Source organism: Tachypleus tridentatus, chromosome 12 (genome assembly GCF_004210375.1).
Source record: "Tachypleus tridentatus isolate NWPU-2018 chromosome 12, ASM421037v1, whole genome shotgun sequence".
Taxonomy (NCBI): domain Eukaryota; kingdom Metazoa; phylum Arthropoda; class Merostomata; order Xiphosura; family Limulidae; genus Tachypleus; species Tachypleus tridentatus.
This window is the reverse complement of record NC_134836.1, coordinates 115,934,756-115,955,900: the sequence shown is the minus strand read 5'-3', so window position 1 is coordinate 115,955,900 and position 21,145 is coordinate 115,934,756. Positions and strand designations below refer to the sequence as shown.

At 36.5% G+C, this 21,145-nt stretch overlaps 1 protein-coding gene across 3 annotated transcripts in view; it reads right to left on the bottom strand.

Moving 5' to 3' along the window:
* Window positions 1-2,755: 2,755 nt before the first annotated feature.
* The window catches only part of LOC143234435 (uncharacterized), a 158,857-nt gene continuing 140,467 nt past the window's right edge, over window positions 2,756-21,145 (bottom strand). Inside the window, exon 3 of one of the 3 annotated variants that reach the window (XM_076471816.1) lies at window positions 2,756-3,693. In XM_076471816.1, the coding sequence (XP_076327931.1) occupies window positions 3,653-3,693 (41 nt within the window). In that variant the 3' untranslated portion in view covers window positions 2,756-3,652. Of the gene's footprint in view, window positions 3,694-4,178; window positions 4,419-10,406; window positions 10,657-21,145 lie in introns of those variants that run through there. The other 2 variants (XM_076471818.1, XM_076471817.1) reach the window with 2 other exon arrangements.

Genomic DNA, 21,145 nt, shown 5'->3' with positions numbered 1-21,145 from the left:
GCCACTATCGTATATGGGTCATCTGAGATAACTGGTAGAAGGAAGGTAGTGAACAGCACCCACCGTCGATTCATGAACGACTCTAACCTAACTTGTCAATCTTATACGGCTTCCAAGTATAGAGGTACGTAATTGACCCTCTGATTTATAACCACTAGACACATCAGGCCCGAGAATCCTGGGAATATATAAGGTTTAGTAACAAATGAAAAAAACCGCTATTACTAATAAAAAAACGTTAAATTTTAATTACTGAAGGGGGCGAATGTGTTTCCGCCCCTTTCCAGAATTTTCAACATTTCAATTTGAATTAATACATAATTCTTAAAAAATTACAGTGCCCATAAAACAGTTGAGCACAGTTTCCATAAAGAGCACCATTAAATAAATAAAATAATTGCAACTGGTGGTTTATCATTAACGTCATTAAGTTAAAAATGATTTTTTTAATAACTTTGATTAAAAAATTAAGTCTTTTAAGTCATTGTAGAAATAATCAGTAACTACATTTCATATATACAAGTAACTTAAAGTAACTACATTTCATATATACAAGTAACTTAATATTCTGGCTATTAATAAATTGTATGTATAATTGAGATGTTGCTGGTAGTGTCTATATCTTTGTGTGATTAGAACAAGTGTTCTTGGGCCTCGCCAGTACAAACCTCCACCTATCACTATGTGGCACTTTGAGACACTGCATAGCTATCAATAATTTGAAGGTTTATGTTATTAACGTGTATTTATAATTTGAGCAAGTATTTTTTTTATGATCTCGCCAGCGAATAAAAAAAATCTTAATCACAGAATAAATCCAATAATTCATTTTTAGTTTCGACAAAGAAAAGAAAATTAAAGAACCGATAAGATAATCCATGTATATTTATATAAATATTCAAGTGTTCTAAGAGGATATTAAGTATAGTGACTGAGGGTTCTACGTTAAAAAAAAATAAAGACAAAGTCATTATTAAATTAACGGACCACCTAATCTCTATAAATGAAATGTAGAAACACGAAGTTAGTTCATAGAATCTACAAGACAATGAGCTAGGATCTATTAGACTATCATAGTTATCGGTTAGTATCTAGTAGTAGTTATCAAAGATCGTTTCTTTGGTTTTGTTCAAAGAATCCTCTTCGACATGACCCAAAGAAAGGGGAGACTTCTACCACTAATAAAAACTGTCCTTCTGCAGCTCTTGACAGACATGGGAAAAAGACGGTTGAACAGGATTCTTTAGTTTTGGTTGGTTTTAAGAGAAAAGTAGACAATGGACTATCTGTGCTCTGACCATCACGGATATCAAAAATAGATATTTAGTGTTATAACTCTATAGACATACAGTCGAGTCACTGAGGAGAAACAGAAATGTGAAGTGTTTCTGTAGTGCATACTGGTATATAGAAAGACTTGTTAATGCTAGAACTGAATGATCTTATAACACCAAACACTGAAACAAGGGGTCACAATGTGTAATCTGCTGAACATTTTGAACAAAGTGAGAGAAAAGAACATCTGGGTCATTTATTTCTAGTATTAAAGTGCAACATACTTTAGACTATGTCCCACTTGACTAGTTTATCAAAAACAACCATCTCTAACCGCATCACACGAAGAACAGATCAAACGTTATGTGGCAGTAGTCGTCGATTTATGAAACTGGTCGTTTTAAATGTAAACAGATTCAGTGATACGTATACACAAAGGAATAAGCAATCTATGACTGGAGGTTTTCAGAAGTGCGAAGTATGGATAAATCATACAAGACACTTCATTTTGCATGTTCTGTTTCAACGGTACAAGATAACGGAGGTGGTGTAATTGTGAGGAGACAGCGAGGTTTTGGTTCTTTAATTCGTTTTAAAAGAACGAAGGACGTCTGGATGTGTTTGAACGTTGCTATCTATCGTGTACAAATTTACAATCTTCAACTACCAGACTGATTGTGTGTTATCACTCCATGTTTGTGTTGATATAAGCAGGAAATTAGGTGATTTGATCACATTTCTTGTTGCTCTGACGTATGAATAAAGGTGAAGTAAAGAGTGAACTTCACGGTGTTTAGCAAGATAACGTTTGATGGCCTTACACGTATTACCACATTAACTTATTTGGTAGATTATCCAAACATGATACAAATTATATTTTCAAACATTTAATAACACACGAGTGAATATAGTCTTTTATAGCTTTGTAGGTATAACACTAGAGGTATATACTACAAATATAATGAGTTATAGCAATTGACCTAAACCATTGATGGTCAATCGTGATCGAACAAGTAAGCAAGTGGTCAAGAAAGTGGTGAATTATGATACTTGTGTTTAAAATCGTTCTCGTGTGTTTAACTTTCTTCTGTTAATAAGAAAGTGGGTGAATGTGGTTTAAACACAAGGAATTAATATATGACCAAATGGACAAAATACCCAATGAGACTGGGATAAAAACAGTGAGCCAGTGAACAGAGACAAATAGAAATCATGGTGCATAGCTTAAATCGTAACATCACAAACACATCAATCATTTTGTTTTGTTATATTCTAGCATCTGTGGAACCAATGAAGTCACGAATCGTTTACTCGTTACTGGTATCTGACGTGACGATAATTAGTTAATCTTACCCAGAAAATATCCATCCTTTATAAATAAAGGATTGGACGCTCCAATACAACCTTCACGTTTATCCATCTGAAATACTTTTCACGGAACAACAATGAGTGCTTAAACAGCGAACCAAAAAAACTCGGATCTTAGTATCAACGGTTCGTGTCTCTCTGCCGTAAAACCGCGCACTAAACTTTGGGGGCCATGTTGCGTTATAAGTGTCATCGTCAAATCCTCTATTCAGTTCGAGTAGTCCAGAAGTTGACGCTAGGTGTTGTTGACCACCTTTTCCCCCCTCTACTGTCAAAGTTCAAAAGTAGGGATGGCTATAAACATACCAAACAAATAATAAATTTTCAGATATTTCGAAGAAAAAACTCCTAGCAGAATTTAACAATAAAAAAGATAGCTCTTAATATTTAACTGTTTTAAAAATTAAAACAACAAACATGTTTTCAAACAATTTAATTTTGGTAAATACTTTAATGGAACTATTTTCTGGAAAACTTCATTATTTTTGTTCACTCCTGTTGATGCAAGTTCCGGAATTCCTTCTTCACTCTTACATGCAGAAACGAAGAGTGGATTTTCTCTAGTTCTGTAACTAAATGGACTTTGTTAGCTGTTCTACGACCAAGAAGTTAATCCAGGATAACTGGCTTCCATCCGGAAAAACGTTTGTGATTTTCATTTCCTCCTAATGTTTAGCGCACTCCATTAATTACACTAATGAATATAAACGAGTGATGGCTGACGTTCGGAAAGACGGGAAATAAAAATTTCAGCAAATTATTTCCTGTTTATCCTTTGTGTTTGTGTGGGTCTTAGAACAAAGCCTCGATGAGATATCCACCATGGGGAATCGAACCCCGGGTTTTCAAAGCCTCGATGAGATATCCACCACGGAGAATCGAACCCCGGGGTTTCATCGGGGCACCCATCATTTATAAACGCCATTGAAATTCGTGCTAGCAACAAGTCGATCGCACATATCGTGGCAATAATTCCTGTTTATCAGTTAATGTCCTGTTCGTTCCGTTACTACAGTATCAGAAACACTGCAGTAACGAGCACAAATGGGCCTGAAAGTCAAGGAGTTTGAACTGGTACAAAAATACGAACAAAGTGACACAACATGAAGTGTTAATGAACCGATACTATCGTAACGAGAAAAGGTTATTTATAAAAGAGCCACTCCTCGACGTCAGTATGTCTGCGGACTTGCAACGCTAGAAACAGAGTTTTGATACCCGTGGTGGACAGAGCATAAATAGCCCATTGCGTAGCATAATTACAAGCACAGTCCTCAACGAATCGCTTGACTTCGTCTCTGTAAATATTATGATCTCTAAAAACTGGTACCTTTTGCATATTATAGCTCTATGCGAAGGTTGGCTTTTCCTGTTGAGAATATTCTATATAATAACTGAAATTATGTTTCCTACATAAAATTTATTTTGAAACATGACACCATGGAAAGCTCACTCAGTAAAGTTGTTTATGAAACTAATACTGCGATGCAAACTATTCCAACGTTCGCTTTTCTTGCGTTTTCTTCAAAGAGGTAAATAAAACACTGATGGACTGGTATCGTCTATGCTTAACAGATGTCATAGTTTAAAACAAATTAGGTCCACTTCTAGCTTCATGGAGGTCAAGGCAGTGGTTATGTGTCAACAAAGCTATCGACAACCATTCTTGTGACCACCTTCAACGTAACTTGGCCAGATTTTCAAATTAGTGGTTTTTTCAACTTCTCAGATGTAGATTTAACGAATGAAGATTGGCGCCTGTCACGTGACGGCTACTGTTTAAATATAAAAACAAAATAAACGATATTGGACTTGTTAGCAAGGAAACAGAGTAGCATGAGAAACAATATGCAGCTTTCACAGGTAACAACTCACAAATAAAGGAGTCTGATAAACCACAAAGCCAGGTAATAACACCAACAAGAAATCTGGCGTGAAGATATAACATCTGCACAGTTGAAATTAAATGTACATACAGAGTTTCGTATTATAAAAACGTTTTAGAGAAAGTAACCTCAACACAGTCACATTATAACGTTCAACCATGGTACTTACAATGAAAAGAGTTTAATTTGTCTTGTTAACAAATACAAGGTAATTTATTATGTGCTTTGATATACTTGTGGTAACTATATATCATTTCAATGATGAATACAATAAAACTACGAATTCTGTTCTCCAATAAAGTTGTGGATGTCACATCATTAACTCGAAAACGTTTTTACAAATACATGTACAAATGGTATATAAAAAAAAAAAACTACAAAGGAAGTTGTAACGTGGTAAATAACCACTGGATACTAAACAGTTCATAGTCCACTTACCACCACCCCAAAGACAGTAAAACTATAGGCAGTGAAAGATATAGTGGTTTATGGGGTTGTTTGCCACGTGGATAAGTTACGGTTTTACTTCTCTTTTCTTTTTTTTCCTCCGTCGCGAGACGACAGGGAATGCGTCATATAACGACCTATCTGACGTTCGGTGGAACAATATCAAAGAAAGGGTGTTCTACGGTTTCGGAAAACGTAATGAGTACTCGCATAAAACGTGATCGGAGTTTATTACGCCGGTAAACTGGAGATGGCTGCTAAAAGCTGCTATAAAGCTGTATTCGTGGGTACCGACAACTTCTCATAATCGCTTCACGGCCCATTAGCGAGTAAAAGCGCCCTGCATCAGAGAAGATTTCATTATACAACCAATCTAATTGAATTAAACTGTTTTCAGAAACTTAGCGTCTCGCTGGATAATCAGTTACGACAAGACATGTTCTCCCTGACGAGGTACGGCGATAATTTACGTCGTTCTCAAATGACCGTGAAGAGAGTGTAAGGGCTGAAAAATATTGCCCCTTGCACGAATACTTCGCCGCTTCATTGCACAACAGCACACTGAAGCGAAACGCGCAGGCGTGAATTCTGAGTGGAATAATGGAACATATGGGGGGGTGGGGTGTAATTCCTGTTTATTGCTTATTAAATGGTTGTAATTTATTTCTGTCTCACAAAATGAAATGAAAAACATACTTATGGGATCACAGGTGCGTTACTTAAAAGATAACTCTTAACTTTTACTGACTCACGAAACATACTACAGTAGTTTGGTCAATACAACTTGTAGTTGTTGTGAGGTTACAGTACCAGTGACCACACTGAATTTTTCATCAACAGTATCTTCAGTTCCTCCTACAGCACCAGTGACCACACTGAATTTTTCATCAACAGTATCTTCAGTTCCTCCTACAGCACCAGTGACCACACTGAATCCTTCATCAACAGTATCTTCGGTTCCTCCTACAGCACCAGTGACCACACTGAATCTTTCATCAACAGTATCTTCAGTTCCTCCTACAGCACCAGTGACCACACTGAATCTTTCATCAACAGTATCTTCGGTTCCTCCTACAGCACCAGTAACCACACTGAATCTTTCATCAACAGTATCTTCAGTTCCTCCTACAGCACCAGTGACCACACTGAATCTTTCATCAACAGTATCTTCAGTTCCTCCTACAGCACCAGTGACCACACTGAATCTTTCATCAACAGTATCTTCAGTTCCTCCTACAGCACCAGTGACCACACTGAATCTTTCATCAACAGTATCTTCAGTTCCTCCTACAGCACCAGTGACCACACTGAATCTTTCATCAACAGTATCTTCAGTTCCTCCTACAGCACCAGTGACCACACTGAATCTTCATCAACAGTATCTTCGGTTCCTCCTACAGCACCAGTGACCACACCGCATTTTTCATCAACAGTATCTTCAGTTCCTCCTACAGCACCAGTGACCACACTGAATCTTTCATCAACAGTATCTTCAGTTCCTCCTACAGCACCAGTGACCACACTGAATCTTTCATCAACAGTATCTTCGGTTCCTCCTACAGCACCAGTGACCACACTGAATCTTTCATCAACAGTATCTTCAGTTCCTCCTACAGCACCAGTGACCACACTGAATCTTTCATCAACAGTATCTTCAGTTCCTCCTACAGCACCAGTGACCACACTGAATCTTTCATCAACAGTATCTTCAGTTCCTCCTACAGCACCAGTGACCACACTGAATCTTTCATCAACAGTATCTTCAGTTCCTCCTACAGCACCAGTGACCACACTGAATCTTTCATCAACAGTATCTTCAGTTCCTCCTACAGCACCAGTGACCACACTGAATCCTTCATCAACAGTATCTTCGGTTCCTCCTACAGCACCAGTGACCACACCGCATTTTTCATCAACAGTATCTTCAGTTCCTCCTACAGCACCAGTGACCACACTGAATCTTTCATCAACAGTATCTTCAGTTCCTCCTACAGCACCAGTGACCACACTGAATCTTTCATCAACAGTATCTTCGGTTCCTCCTACAGCACCAGTGACCACACTGAATCTTTCATCAACAGTATCTTCGGTTCCTCCTACAGCACCAGTGACCACACTGAATCTTTCATCAACAGTATCTTCGGTTCCTCCTACAGCACCAGTGACCACACTGAATCTTTCATCAACAGTATCTTCGGTTCCTCCTACAGCACCAGTGACCACACTGAATCTTTCATCAACAGTATCTTCAGTTCCTCCTACAGCACCAGTGACCACACTGAATCCTTCATCAACAGTATCTTCGGTTCCTCCTACAGCACCAGTGACCACACTGAATCTTTCATCAACAGTATCTTCGGTTCCTCCTACAGCACCAGTGACCACACCGCATCTTTCATCAACAGTATCTTCGGTTCCTCCTACAGCACCAGTGACCACACTGAATCTTTCATCAACAGTATCTTCAGTTCCTCCTACAGCACCAGTGACCACACTGAATCCTTCATCAACAGTATCTTCAGTTCCTCCTACAGCACCAGTGACCACACTGAATCCTTCATCAACAGTATCTTCGGTTCCTCCTACAGCACCAGTGACCACACCGCATTTTTCATCAACAGTATCTTCGGTTCCTCCTACAGCACCAGTGACCACACTGAATCTTTCATCAACAGTATCTTCGGTTCCTCCTACAGCACCAGTGACCACACTGAATCTTTCATCAACAGTATCTTCGGTTCCTCCTACAGCACCAGTGACCACACTGAATCTTTCATCAACAGTATCTTCGGTTCCTCCTACAGCACCAGTGACCACACTGAATCTTTCTTCAACAGTATCTTCGGTTCCTCCTACAGCACCAGTGACCACACTGAATCTTTCATCAACAGTATCTTCAGTTCCTCCTACAGCACCAGTGACCACACTGAATCTTTCATCAACAGTATCTTCGGTTCCTCCTACAGCACCAGTGACCACACTGAATCTTTCATCAACAGTATCTTCGGTTCCTCCTACAGCACCAGTGACCACACCGCATCTTTCATCAACAGTATCTTCGGTTCCTCCTACAGCACCAGTGACCACACTGAATCTTTCATCAACAGTATCTTCAGTTCCTCCTACAGCACCAGTGACCACACTGAATCTTTCATCAACAGTATCTTCAGTTCTTCCTACAGCACCAGTGACCACACCGCATCTTTCTTCAACAGTATCTTCAGTTCCTCCTACATTAATAGTACCAACACTACAATACGCGCTGGCTTAATCTGGCTGTGTTTTTAGCCATTGCTATGGTTACCTTACCACGTTTACGTTAGTTCATTCAACTAAAGGTGGGTAGCGATGTGGAACGGAAATACTACCGTGTGTGATACCCTTTACCTGCGTTAATCGACAACATACACACAGTTTACTAGAAACTTATAAATATCATACAGACCTAAGTCAAACACGAGTGTTCAGTACTATAATACAACTAAGAACAATTATAAACGTAGAAGAACAGTGTCAGCATGTTGATAGTGGACTATATATAACGAATAATGTCCTAAATTAGGCTTAAAGAGAGACCGGTATAATAATGTTTTCACGTGAAAGCTAAAAAAATACTATTGTGTGTGAATTTCATTTATTTAGATTTAAACTCTGTGCTCTCTTATAAATGAGCAGTTACTGTTTCGATACCCTAGTAAACAAAATGCAACTGTTTGGTTCTACTAAAGTGTTAAACGTTAAGTATCTGTTATTCGAGTAACGAAACGTTGATGGCCTTTGGTGAAGAAGAGAGTCCAAACTCTATCAAAGAAATACTTTAAAAAAGTCTACAATAACACTTTTTTTATCGGAATGCTAGAAATGCAAATATATTCAGCAGACGTGTGGAAATGTAACTATACCATCTAATTTCCAAACACAACGATAGAGGGATATGTTAAATTATCTACTAACAATTCAACAACAGGTTAATACGTTTTTCTTTGTTTTTTTTTATTTATATGCTACAAGCGTAACAACAGGTTAATACGTTTTTTTTGTTTATATGCTACAAGCGTATAATCATGAGTAACAGAATATTCCGATCTACGCGATACTCAGCGCCCTCTATAAAGGGAAACTTGTTTGGTAAATTGCTTTAGTAATAAAACAAAAGTTCATGGAATGAACGGTCTAGTTGCTTAATTACCACGAACGCAGGTTACTTATTCCGTTAAAACTGGGACCTGAATGTCAAAGGTCAAAACTCGTAGAAAGAAAAAGAAACGGACGTATCAATATTCACGGAAAATGCAGTTGAAGCAAAAACATTTAATGTACAAAAATTTCTCAATTGCATAGAATTAAAAATAAAAATTATATTAACACCCATAGAAAAAAAAATGTGAAAATACAAACAAGCACGAGGTATAAAATTAAAGAGGACTTCTACTAGGGTAACGTTTCTGTTTTTCGGGGGATGCGGTAAACTCGATATTCGCAAGGTATTTATGTTGGGCAATAAACGTATACGTGTTTACTAAAGAGCGCTGATTAGTTCAAATGAAAATGCAAACGTTGAAATGTTTTATGTTCGCAACTGCTGTATTTCCACTCAAACAAAACTAATGAACTGGTTAGAAAGACATTTATTTAGTCATCATCAGGTGACAGCTGTCAGTCCCCAAGTTGTGACCTTTCTTTCACATTTACCGAAACAGAAACTGAAAATTGTTCGGGTTATCAATTTATCTATATTAGGGTTGAAAATGTATAGATAAGCAAGTGTGAAAACGGAAATTGCACTTGTAGCTCACACTTGTATAACCACGGTTATTATTAAAAATCTGGCTTCAATACAGAGATGGTACTAGGCCCATTTCTGATGTTTTAAAAATAGAAAAATATCGTCAAATATTACGTGCATGTAGCGCAGGAACGTAACTAGAATATATGCTATGCGGAGTTGTATGTATGCCTCACGTAACAATGCTAATTACACTGCACATCAAATTTCCTGAAAAGTTTTTGCTGATTGTGACAGGTACCTGGTGGGTATGCACAAATATAGTTTTGGTTTTGCTTCATCACATAGGAACTCTGAGAAATAGACAGTTAACTGTTTACCGGCAATAACATATTTAATTGCGTTTATGTTTCTAATACGCTATTAAGTTCAACATAATTAAAAGTGTTTTGCTCCTGATTTTCGTTTGTATTCAATGTCCTGGTGAAACTGAAGATTTCGATGAAACGGTACGTGATGGGCAAATTTGGGTGTGATTTTCGTGATCAGTAGCCAAAAAATCTACAAGGAACACCCAACAGTGTTCAAGAAGCAAAAACCTTTGTTGTGCAGTGTTACACGGTTAACACCTTGGTTCAGTACTGCTCCATACGTAACAGTCTCATACAAATGTTTTATGTTCTCTGTGTATGTTAATTCACTGGTTGTTTTTTTTATGACGGAACTGTGCTGTCACTAACAAAAGATTACAAACCATTGAACTTGAGATGCGTTTTATTTATGTATTTCTGGGAGGAGGAGACGGTTTTATTTTGACATTTCCCTTTGCCAGAACGCCCAGTAGATTCATGGGATATCTGTTTATCACTAGCGTAACACCATCTAGCTCACTTCGCTGTTGAATATAGTTCTGCGAAATCTATCCGTCTGTCACATTCCTCATAAGGGTGGTACCTGTTTAAGACATAATTAATAAAAACCCTATTTCACATTCCTCTCCTACCACACCCAAATCGACGATAAAAAGTTCGAAATTTCAATTTTTAAATCCTTAAAGCATCGAAGATACTCACTGACACACCCACTTTGAAATGTTTTATTATTCGTAAAATAACTCTGTGGTTTGGCGAATATGTAGCGTAATGGATAATATGCAGGTTCGCGAAAGTGATTCGCCAAAATAGAACCCGAAGAAAAACATCGGTTGTTCAAACATACATTTATAAATATCTCTTAGAGAAACAGAGTAACGTTTCTTTTTTTTAATGGCGCATGAAGTGGCCAAGTGGTTACGGCACTCTATTCGGGTCGCGGATTCGAATCTCATTATCGAACATGCTCGTCCTTTCATAATAAGACAGCCAATCCCACTATTACTTGGTAAAGACTAGCCGAATATTTAGCGGTGGGCTGTGTTGGTTAACTACCCTCGATTTGATTTGGCAAAGTTCAATAAAGAAACCATGCACGTTGTAGGCTTTAGTTCTTACACTAATCACTCATTTATTATACACCTTGGTAATAACATAAACATCTTGTTGATGTATGTAGTATTCAATTAGAAACTCTTCAAAACTACTCATTGTCATATGCATGCCCTAATAAACCAATAAAAGAAATTCAGTCTGATAACTTATGTTATATTTATATTTTGGGTGTCTTGAGGTAACAGGGAACGCCCCTTAGTTTCAAAAACTTTATATTGGATCTAAACTAGAAATAAACAAAACACCAATAATGTCAGCTTCACAATGGAATGTTTTACATAAAAGTAGATGTAAATGAATTATATATATATATGCTCCCGATGGCTCAACGGAAAAGTCAAACGTTTATAACGTTAAAAGTCGGGGTTCGATATCTGTAATCGCACAGCACGAAGAACCCGCTGTGTAGCTTCGCGCTTAAAAACACACCTTTCTGTTTATGATCCCCATCAAGACTTCAAAATCAATGACGTCATAAAATGTAAAATGTATTAGATTAGTAAACACCACGAGACCATTTGTCACGAAATGGAAATAACAACTAAAATATTATAGCTGACTTCAAGGATGTTTATTGTTCACATGAATTATTTGTTTCTAATTTCTTTGTTTGCTTTTTCCGTTTTGTATCGACAGATTTTGCCACCAGTGAAGCTAACTGTTATTATACATTTAATTAATTATAATAAAAGCATTTCTCAACTTTTTAGTTATTTCACTGACTTGTTTATAATTAGATGACTTAAAAGTTAACAAAAGGACAATGAAGGAAGTTATACGACGCCGAAGAAGTTTAATACCCGAATTTTCGGTCGTACCGTGTCTCAAGTTAATTAATTAACTTCTAAATTGAACTTGAAAGTATTAGAAAAGATTAATTAATTGACCAAAATGTTTTACATTTTAACAGAGGTCACTACTTGTTTCGGACACAAAGAAATAAATGTTTTGATCGATAACCTAATACTGACGTCGGATGATAAAACTGAGAAATTGTTAGGTAAAGAAGTAGCGGCTTTTTGTATTAACGCATGCGTAGTAATTACACAAAGAAACGACCCCTACAACACATCTACATAGAGTTATCGTCTGCAAATATTTTTGAATATACACTCGCATGTAATGCAAACGTCACAACGAATCGTCGGTTTTTTTTGTCATTGCCAAAGAGGGAATTTCTTTATATTTTTCTTTGGAGAAAACTTCACCAGCGTACATTCTTTAAACTTAAGCTCCATGACAACAACTGTAAAAACTTTGACAGATCACTACGCTTGGAAATAGAAGTTCTTTAAAAATAGTGGTGAGAACAGAATACAGAAGAAAAAAAAACGTTGAGATATATATACGAAAAAAAACACACAAACAAACCAGAAAATAAATGTTCTGTATGTTATCGATAAATACAATTGATTACAAAACATTCACTCCTTTCAAGGCCCTAAAAATAAGAAAAACAATATTATTTTCTACCATATTAAAAACAAAAATCGTTTTGAGCTGAAAGGGGTGACGAGATAATATTACAAGAAGACTAATTATTTTTATTCGGCTACGTACGTTCACCCAGCAAAACAATTGTGAATGAAATTTACAATACTTTATAGCTACAAAACTCTCTCAACGAGACTTTCCTTTTGTATCATCATGGGCTTATCCAATTCTTCATGAAAGTTAATAAGTAATATTTTAAATAAATGACCTTATTTTAAAATATATAAATAATCTGACGCTAATAATGACTATAAACCCAATTAAGGTATGGTTTGCTTAGAATTTTGCACAAAGCTACACAAGGACTATCTGGGCTAGCTGTCCATAATTGAGCAGTATAAGACTAGAGGGAAGGCAGCTATCCATCACCACCCACCGTCAACTCTTGGGCTACTCTTTTACCAATGAATAGTGGGATTGACCGTCACATCATAACGCCCCCACGGCTGAAAGGGCAAGCATGTTTGCGTGAAGGGGATTCGAACTCGCGACCCTCGAATTGCGAGTCGAGTGCCTTAGCCATCTGGTCATGCTGGGCCTATAATTACGGACGGCTATGTGCAGTTAAGCGCTCAACTCTGTTGTAAAACATTCAGTTACATATGAGAAGAAAGGTGGATGAATGTGTGTGTGTATTGATACATGTGTAATGGAGCTAAATCCAGAGGAGGTTTTTAACACTTATTTTTTTAAAGGGCTTCGTCTATACCAGTCAGTTATCCGTATAGAAATTTAAAAGTTTTGCTTCATTATCCTTGAGGTCCCCAATATGAGGGGATCGTCGGGGCGTTGTCCAGACTACTACGACATTAAAAACAGCATTAGCCCGAGGGCAACATTTCAAGGACCCGGGCTCCCTTTCCTCCTTCACCTCTATGAAGAAAGTCCTAGTGAAGGTCTCTGAACATCAGGACTATCTAACTCTAAAGGAATAATACCATGAAAATATATATGCAAAAACGGCTCGTTTGGGTTGAGAAAATATTTTACATAGAAGAGCGAACAACGTTTCGACCTTCTTCGGTCATCGTCAGGTTCACAAATAATATTACTAAACACCATGAAAAGTTAAGCCTAAAAATTTCAGAGTGATATTTTTTAAAGCACACTGTTGAAGTTAAAGAACTAACTGAATTAGTGGAAGTTTATGAACAGACACAGAACATCACCAACAAAGTATAAAGGTGACAGTAACCCTGAATGTTAACATAACTTTTTCTGCTATTTCAGCTACGATGTTTCAGCTATGCAATCTTATGAAACAAGATAACATATTTACAACAGTTGTTCTCTTGTTCTTTCCTTTAATAATAAAAACAGCCTCACTGACATCCCACCCCTCCCATACTCAGCAGCTGATGGTGGGGGACTAAAAAGCGGCACCTAGAAAAATAAACGTGTTTTCGATTAAATGAAAATAATGTCTTTGAAAATTTTGTTACGAGGTACGTGTTCGTTTCAAATGGTAGGTGAGAAGGGGTGGAATCCGAGGACCACGGAACTAAAAAATTCTTATAGTATCAAGCATGCTTATAGGTTATTATATACACTTCAATAGTAATATCTCGTAATGTAGACTTGTTTTATGAAAATTCAAGTAAGAAAAAGGTCGGCTTTCATTAGTACAATTCACAAAGTTAAAGAAATTAGGCTTACAATTATTTTTCCCATGACAGTATGTAACTACAAGTACAACTACAGGCGAAAACAAATCTCATAAATCATCAATAATATCAAAATCAGCTGCCATCGAAAAGGAAAAAAAAAACCTTTTAATTTGACGATGTTTTTGAAAGGTTGATATCTCAGAATTTATTGTTTTTTTAAAAATTCTCTTCCTGGAATTTTAACATACTGTATCAAAGTCGTAAAAGAGACATTTAACAACACGGCTATCTAGAAATGGTAATTACTCAAGGATTTGGTGTGGTTTTATTAGTTTTTAATTCACAAGAAACGGATTATTACACACACACTCTCCTTTTGATGGCTATCTCGTAATAACTCAGTATACCCCCTTCCCCAGCCCAAACTCTGTTTTATACAAGACGTTGGTAAATTACAGGCTTGAACGAGTTTTGTAGAAACTTCGTAAGTAAATTGAATCGTATTTCTAGAGACGAATGTAAAGAAGTACTGGTTTATTTGTATAAAAAAGGATGACAAAAAGTCATGTTCAAAAAAATAGTGCCTAACTCCTGCAGCTATAATATTGGTGATTTAAGTCAATCACATTTACAGTATGAATTAATAAACATGAAAAGTCAATATATTTTTAAATATCAGTTTAAATTACAGATTTGAGTTTTTATTCTTGGTGCCTAATGGTCTTTATCTAATTTTTTTTCGATAGTTTGACGTCACTAATACACTGCTTCTGTATATTAATGTTGTTTTTTCCCCATTGAGAAATAAATAAGAAATATATCTGAATGCGTTGGTTATTATTATACCAGAAGAAAAACAAATACCGCCAATTGGATCAAGTATTTCCGATAGAGGGCGTGTCATATGTAATATTAATAAATTAAAAAAACAAATATAAATAAAACTAACACAGCGACAAACGTTTACATACCTTTTGTAGCCCTAGTGAAAATTATAATTAGGTCTGCTGAGAACATATACACTGTTCGAAACAAACCACATATTTTAAATCAGTGTTTTCCAACCTTTCTCCTGGCAACGCCCCCTTCAGCACACAATGAGCGCTTATGTTACCTTCCAAAATATATTAGATCATTAAAACATCTTATTAAAATGAAAATTCTGTGGTAATAATTGTCAGTTCCTATGGTTTACTTTTAATAAATATAACTTTGAAAACCTCAAACTTCTGTCTCCTCTTCAAAGTTTACTGTCCCACCCTGAATTTTAAAAAAAATGCACTAGGGAGTAGTACAAACCATGCTGAGAAACACTGTTTTAACTAATCAGAAATAAATATGATTTGCCCCCTGTAGCATAAAATATTTATATTCAAAATACTAAATATACATTTTCTACTAAAATATATTTATATTAAAAATACTATATACATATGTGGCTCTACGTCTTGATAGTTATTGTAGCTAAGAGCTTGGTTAGTCCCATCAGGAAACACAACCCCGAGAAACTGAACTAATAAACGCATAATACAGCCAATACGTTTCATTCTGATAATGGTGACGGCTAAGACATACTCATTGCTCAGAATGTGTAATGATCCATTCACTTCTTCCTAACGACTTGCACCGGAGTAGGAAATGATATGTTTGTGTGTGTCTTCTTATAGCAACGCCACATCGGGCTATCTGCTGTGTCCACCGACGAGTATCTAGTCCCTGATTTTAGCGTTGTAAATTCGAAGACTTATCGCTGTTCCAGCGGGGGACGTAGGAGTGTGTGTGTTTTATTATAGCAAAACCGCATGGGGCTATCTGTTGAGCACACCGAGGGGAATCGAACCACTGTACTAACGGGGGTGGGTAAGAAACGAAACGAACATACTGACAACGATATAGCTCAAATTTTCTTTTCTCCCCATTGGATCAGCGGCAAGTCTGAGCGCTTATAACGCTGAAAATAGAGCTTCGATACTCACGATACCCAGAAAATATGCAATTCGCTTTGGAATTTGCACTTAACAACAACGTTGTTTGTTTTTAATTAAACACAAAGCTACACCATGAGTTATCTGTGCTCGACAACAAACAAAATAAAACATTAAGCACATTCAAATCATTTTTCATGAATAATTTGCGAATATTTTTATACGTGGCTAGTACTGAATTAAGTTACACTAACAACACGTGTTATACAAGTAGTACGTATATACAGGTAGTACGTGTTATACAGGTAGTACGTATATACAGGTAGTACGTGACTAAACAGCCGAATTAAAAATAAATCGTGGGTATGATACAAGTATATCAGAACGGTGGTTTGTAATAAATGACTCAGCCCCACGTAATCTACTACGTATCAATACGAAATATTAGTCGATAAAATAAGAGATAAGGGCCATCATCTTTCCGCTATATAATTTATTATTGAGGGTAAAGGCATTGTTACCTTGACACTCTCGCTGTCAAAGACATCTGCGCCCTCTACTGTTGTTCCCACCAGACCATAAGAGTCGGCGGTTGGCAGTCCTTAAAATCGCTCGTGTAAAAGACACATAAGAACGAAAGGCGATGCTTGTGTGGCGAAAACAAAACAAAATAAACACACGCAAACACACACAAATAAAAGAAGAAGAAGAAAACAGCGCCCTCGTGCATAAGAAAGAGATTGCAGAAAAATAAGTAAATTCATCTAAAAATGAAATCAATTCTAACAAATTCGCAACCATCAAACAAAACACGTCATCACAAATAAGAAAACCGAAACTTAGGAACGTGTTCTAAAGACGACAAATATATGCCGCGTATGTTGTCTTACTCTCGGTAACGTACTAAATACATACACAATAACTAAGTTAAACAAGGATGGAAATATATTAGCAAAGTAAACAGATGTGTCACAACGAAATAAGATGTAACACTTAATATATTTTATTATATTAAAAAGATTTGTTCGATTATTACGTTACATACTTCGTTCACATATACCAAAATGCCATGTACAGAAATATTCTATTTGTCGTTTCAACAGAATTTCCTTACATAAATAAAACATCTATAGTACCAAATGAAATGAATGAGTGTTCCGTTTCTTACAAAATATCAGCCAGTTTTGAAAAACATTAAATAGAACTTTGAAAAATGTTGTTTACTAACACTTGATTACAGACTCGTGTTCGTCAACTTCTTTTCTCGTGCAAACTCGAGTTTCATCACGGAAATACTAATCGAACTGAGAATCGAAGTCGAAGGCCGAATATAAAAATAAAATTTTTTTTTTTCTTATAGCAAAGCCACATCAGACTCTCTGCCACGTTCACCGAGGAGAATCGAACCCCTGATTTTAGCGAGGAACAAAATTGAGGAATGCGTTAATATTTTCATAATGTGTTTATATTCAATCACCGGATTCGAACTTACTAAACACACACACGTGTGTTATACATGTTATCCTTAGGTTTAACCTGTTATCTAGAAAGTCCTCTCTTCACGTAAGATCATTGTATGTAGCGCTAGTTATCAAAATACTTTATTTTGAGAGTTTTAATTTATACAATATTGGTGCTGCATTTTGAGACTTTGATCTTGTCTACTGAGAACCAGTCCTTCGACAATTGTGTCGTCACTCTCGGTTCAAATAGTCTTTTTTTCTGGTATTGGACCTTCCGAGGTTGTTCACCCGACTTTCTCGTGGTTGTCGAGTGAAACTTCGGGGCGACTCTTTTACCAACGAATACTGACATTGACCTTCACATTATAACGTCTCTACGGCTGAAAGGGCGAGCAAATTCGGTGACGAAGATTCGAACCCGAAATCCTAATATTGTGATTCGAGCACCTTAACCGTCAGGCCCTGTTAGGCCCGAATTGCTGTACACTGTCTAAAGTATGTTAAAGTAGCATATAAGTGTCTAATCCCACATGCTTTATTGTTTCGGAATGTTCGCGAAAAGCTATATGCAGGACTATCTATGCTTAGGGCCCGGCATGGCCAGGCACGTGACTCGTAATCTGGGGGTCGCGGGTTCGAATCCCCGTCATACCAAACATGCTCGCCCTTTCAGCTGTGGGGGCGTTATAAAGTGACGGACAATCCCACTATTCGTTGGTAAAAGAGTAGCACAAGAGTTAGCGGTGAGTGGTGATGACTAGCTAGCTGCCTTCCCTCTAGTCTTATACTGCTAAATTAGGGGCGGCTAGCGCAGATAGCCCTCGAGTAGCTTTGAACGAAATTCAAAAACAAACAAAAACAAATCTACGCATAGATATCCCTACTTTTGAACTGATAAACTAGATAGAAGAAACTTCAATAGCGCCCACCGCCAACGTGTGGTCTACCCTCATCTGAGCGTGCTAGAAATGGGATATAATAGACATAAAAAGAGACAGACAAAATAAAAACCGTTTGGTTTTATTCGCAGTCTTTGTTACTGTACCTTACTTTAGTCACACTGGTTTCATTCTACTAATTTATAGTTTGTTTTGTTCGCAGTCCTTCTTATTATCCCTTACTTTAGTCACACTGGTTTGATTCTACTAATTTATAGTTTGTTTTTGTTCGCAGTCCTTCTTACTATCCCTTACTTTAGTCACACTGGTTTGATTCTACTAATTTATAGTTTGTTTTTGTTCGCAGTCCTTGTTACTATCCCTTACTTTAGTCACACTGGTTTGATTCTACTAATTTATAGTTTGTTTTTGTTCGCAGTCCTTGTTACTTTAGTCACACTGGTTTGATTCTACTAATTTTAGTTTGTTTTTGTCACACTTGTTACTATCCCTTACTTTAGTCACACTGGTTTGATTCTACTAATTTATAGTTTACTTTAGTCACACTGGTTTCATTCTACTAATTTATAGTTTGTTTTATCCCTTACTTTAGTCACACTGGTTTGATTCTACTAATTTATAGTTTGTTTTTGTTCGCAGTCCTTGTTACTATCCCTTACTTTAGTCACACTGGTTTGATTCTACTAATTTATAGTTTGTTTTTGTTCGCAGTCCTTGTTACTATCCCTTACTTTAGTCACACTGGTTTGATTCTACTAATTTATAGTTTGTTTTTGTTCGCAGTCCTTGTTACTATCCCTTACTTTAGTCACACTGGTTTGATTCTACTAATTTATAGTTTGTTTTTGTTCGCAGTCCTTGTTACTATCCCTTACTTTAGTCACACTGGTTTGATTCTACTAATTTATAGTTTGTTTTTGTTCGCAGTCCTTGTTACTATCCCTTACTTTAGTCACACTGGTTTGATTCTACTAATTTATAGTTTGTTTTGTTCGCAGTCCTTGTTACTATCCCTTACTTTAGTCACACTGGTTTGATTCTACTAATTTATAGTTTGTTTTTGTTCGCAGTCCTTGTTACTATCCCTTACTTTAGTCACACTGGTTTCATTCTACTAATTTATAGTTTGTTTTTGTTCGCAGTCCTTGTTACTATTCCTTACTTTAGTCACACTGGTTTCATTCTACTAATTTATAGTTTGTTTTTGTTCGCAGTCCTTGTTACTATCCCTTACTTTAGTCACACTGGTTTCATTCTACTAATTTATAGTTTGTTTTTTTGTTCGCAGTCCTTGTTACTATCCCTTACTTTAGTCACACTGGTTTGATTCTACTAATTTATAGTTTGTTTTGTTCGCAGTCCTTGTTACTATCCCTTACTTTAGTCACACTGGTTTGATTCTACTAATTTATAGTTTGTTTTTGTTCGCAGTCCTTGTTACTATCCCTTACTTTAGTCACACTGGTTTGATTCTACTAATTTATAGTTTGTTTTTGTTCGCAGTCCTTGTTACTATCCCTTACTTTAGTCACACTGGTTTGATTCTACTAATTTATAGTTTGTTTTTTGTTCGCAGTCCTTGTTACCATCCCTTACTTTAGTCACACTGGTTTGATTCTACTAATTTATAGTTTGTTTTTGTTCGCAGTCCTTCTTATTATCCCTTACTTTAGTCACACTGGTTTGATTCTACTAATTTATAGTTTGTTTTTGTTCGCAGTCCTTGTTACTATCCCTTACTTTAGTCACACTGGTTTGATTCTACTAATTTATAGTTTGTTTTTGTTCGCAGTCCTTCTTATTATCCCTTACTTTAGTCACACTGGTTTGATTCTACTAATTTATCGTTTGTTTTTGTTCGCAGTCCTTGTTACTATCCCTTACTTTAGTCACACTGGTTTCATTCTACTAATTTATCGTTTGTTTTTGTTCGCAGTCCTTGTTACTATCCCTTACTTTAGTCACACTGGTTTCATTCTACTAATTTATCGTTTAGTTGTTTTGTTCGCAGTCCTTGTTACTATCCCTTACTTTAGTCACACTGGTTTCATTCTACTAATTTATCGTTTGTTTTTGTTCGCAGTCCTTGTTACTATCCCTTACTTTAGTCACACTGGTTTCATTCTACTAATTTATCGTTTGTTTTTGTTCGCAGTCCTTGTTACTATCCCTTACTTTAGTCACACTGGTTTCATTCTACTAATTTGTCGTTAATAGTCACTTTCATTATTAAACGGTGCAACGTTTTGTTTGTTGCTTTCTTGCAACGTTTCATTGTCACCAATGAAAATTACCAAAATCTGGCCCATAAATGTGGGTGGATGGACAGATAATAAATCTTGTTCACCTTTCCACGATCAATTCCTTTTTTAATAAATGTGACTGACAGTATTTTTCATGTTCATTCGTCAGCAGGTTTTATGTTTCAACATTTACGTAATCCTTTCACAGATAGACAATGTTGAAAAGCACACGTTACTAAGCCTAGCCTACTTAACTTTAAAGTTATAGCTACTACAATTAAAATACATTTTAAATACAGATATTTGGTGCATATTATCTTGTCGA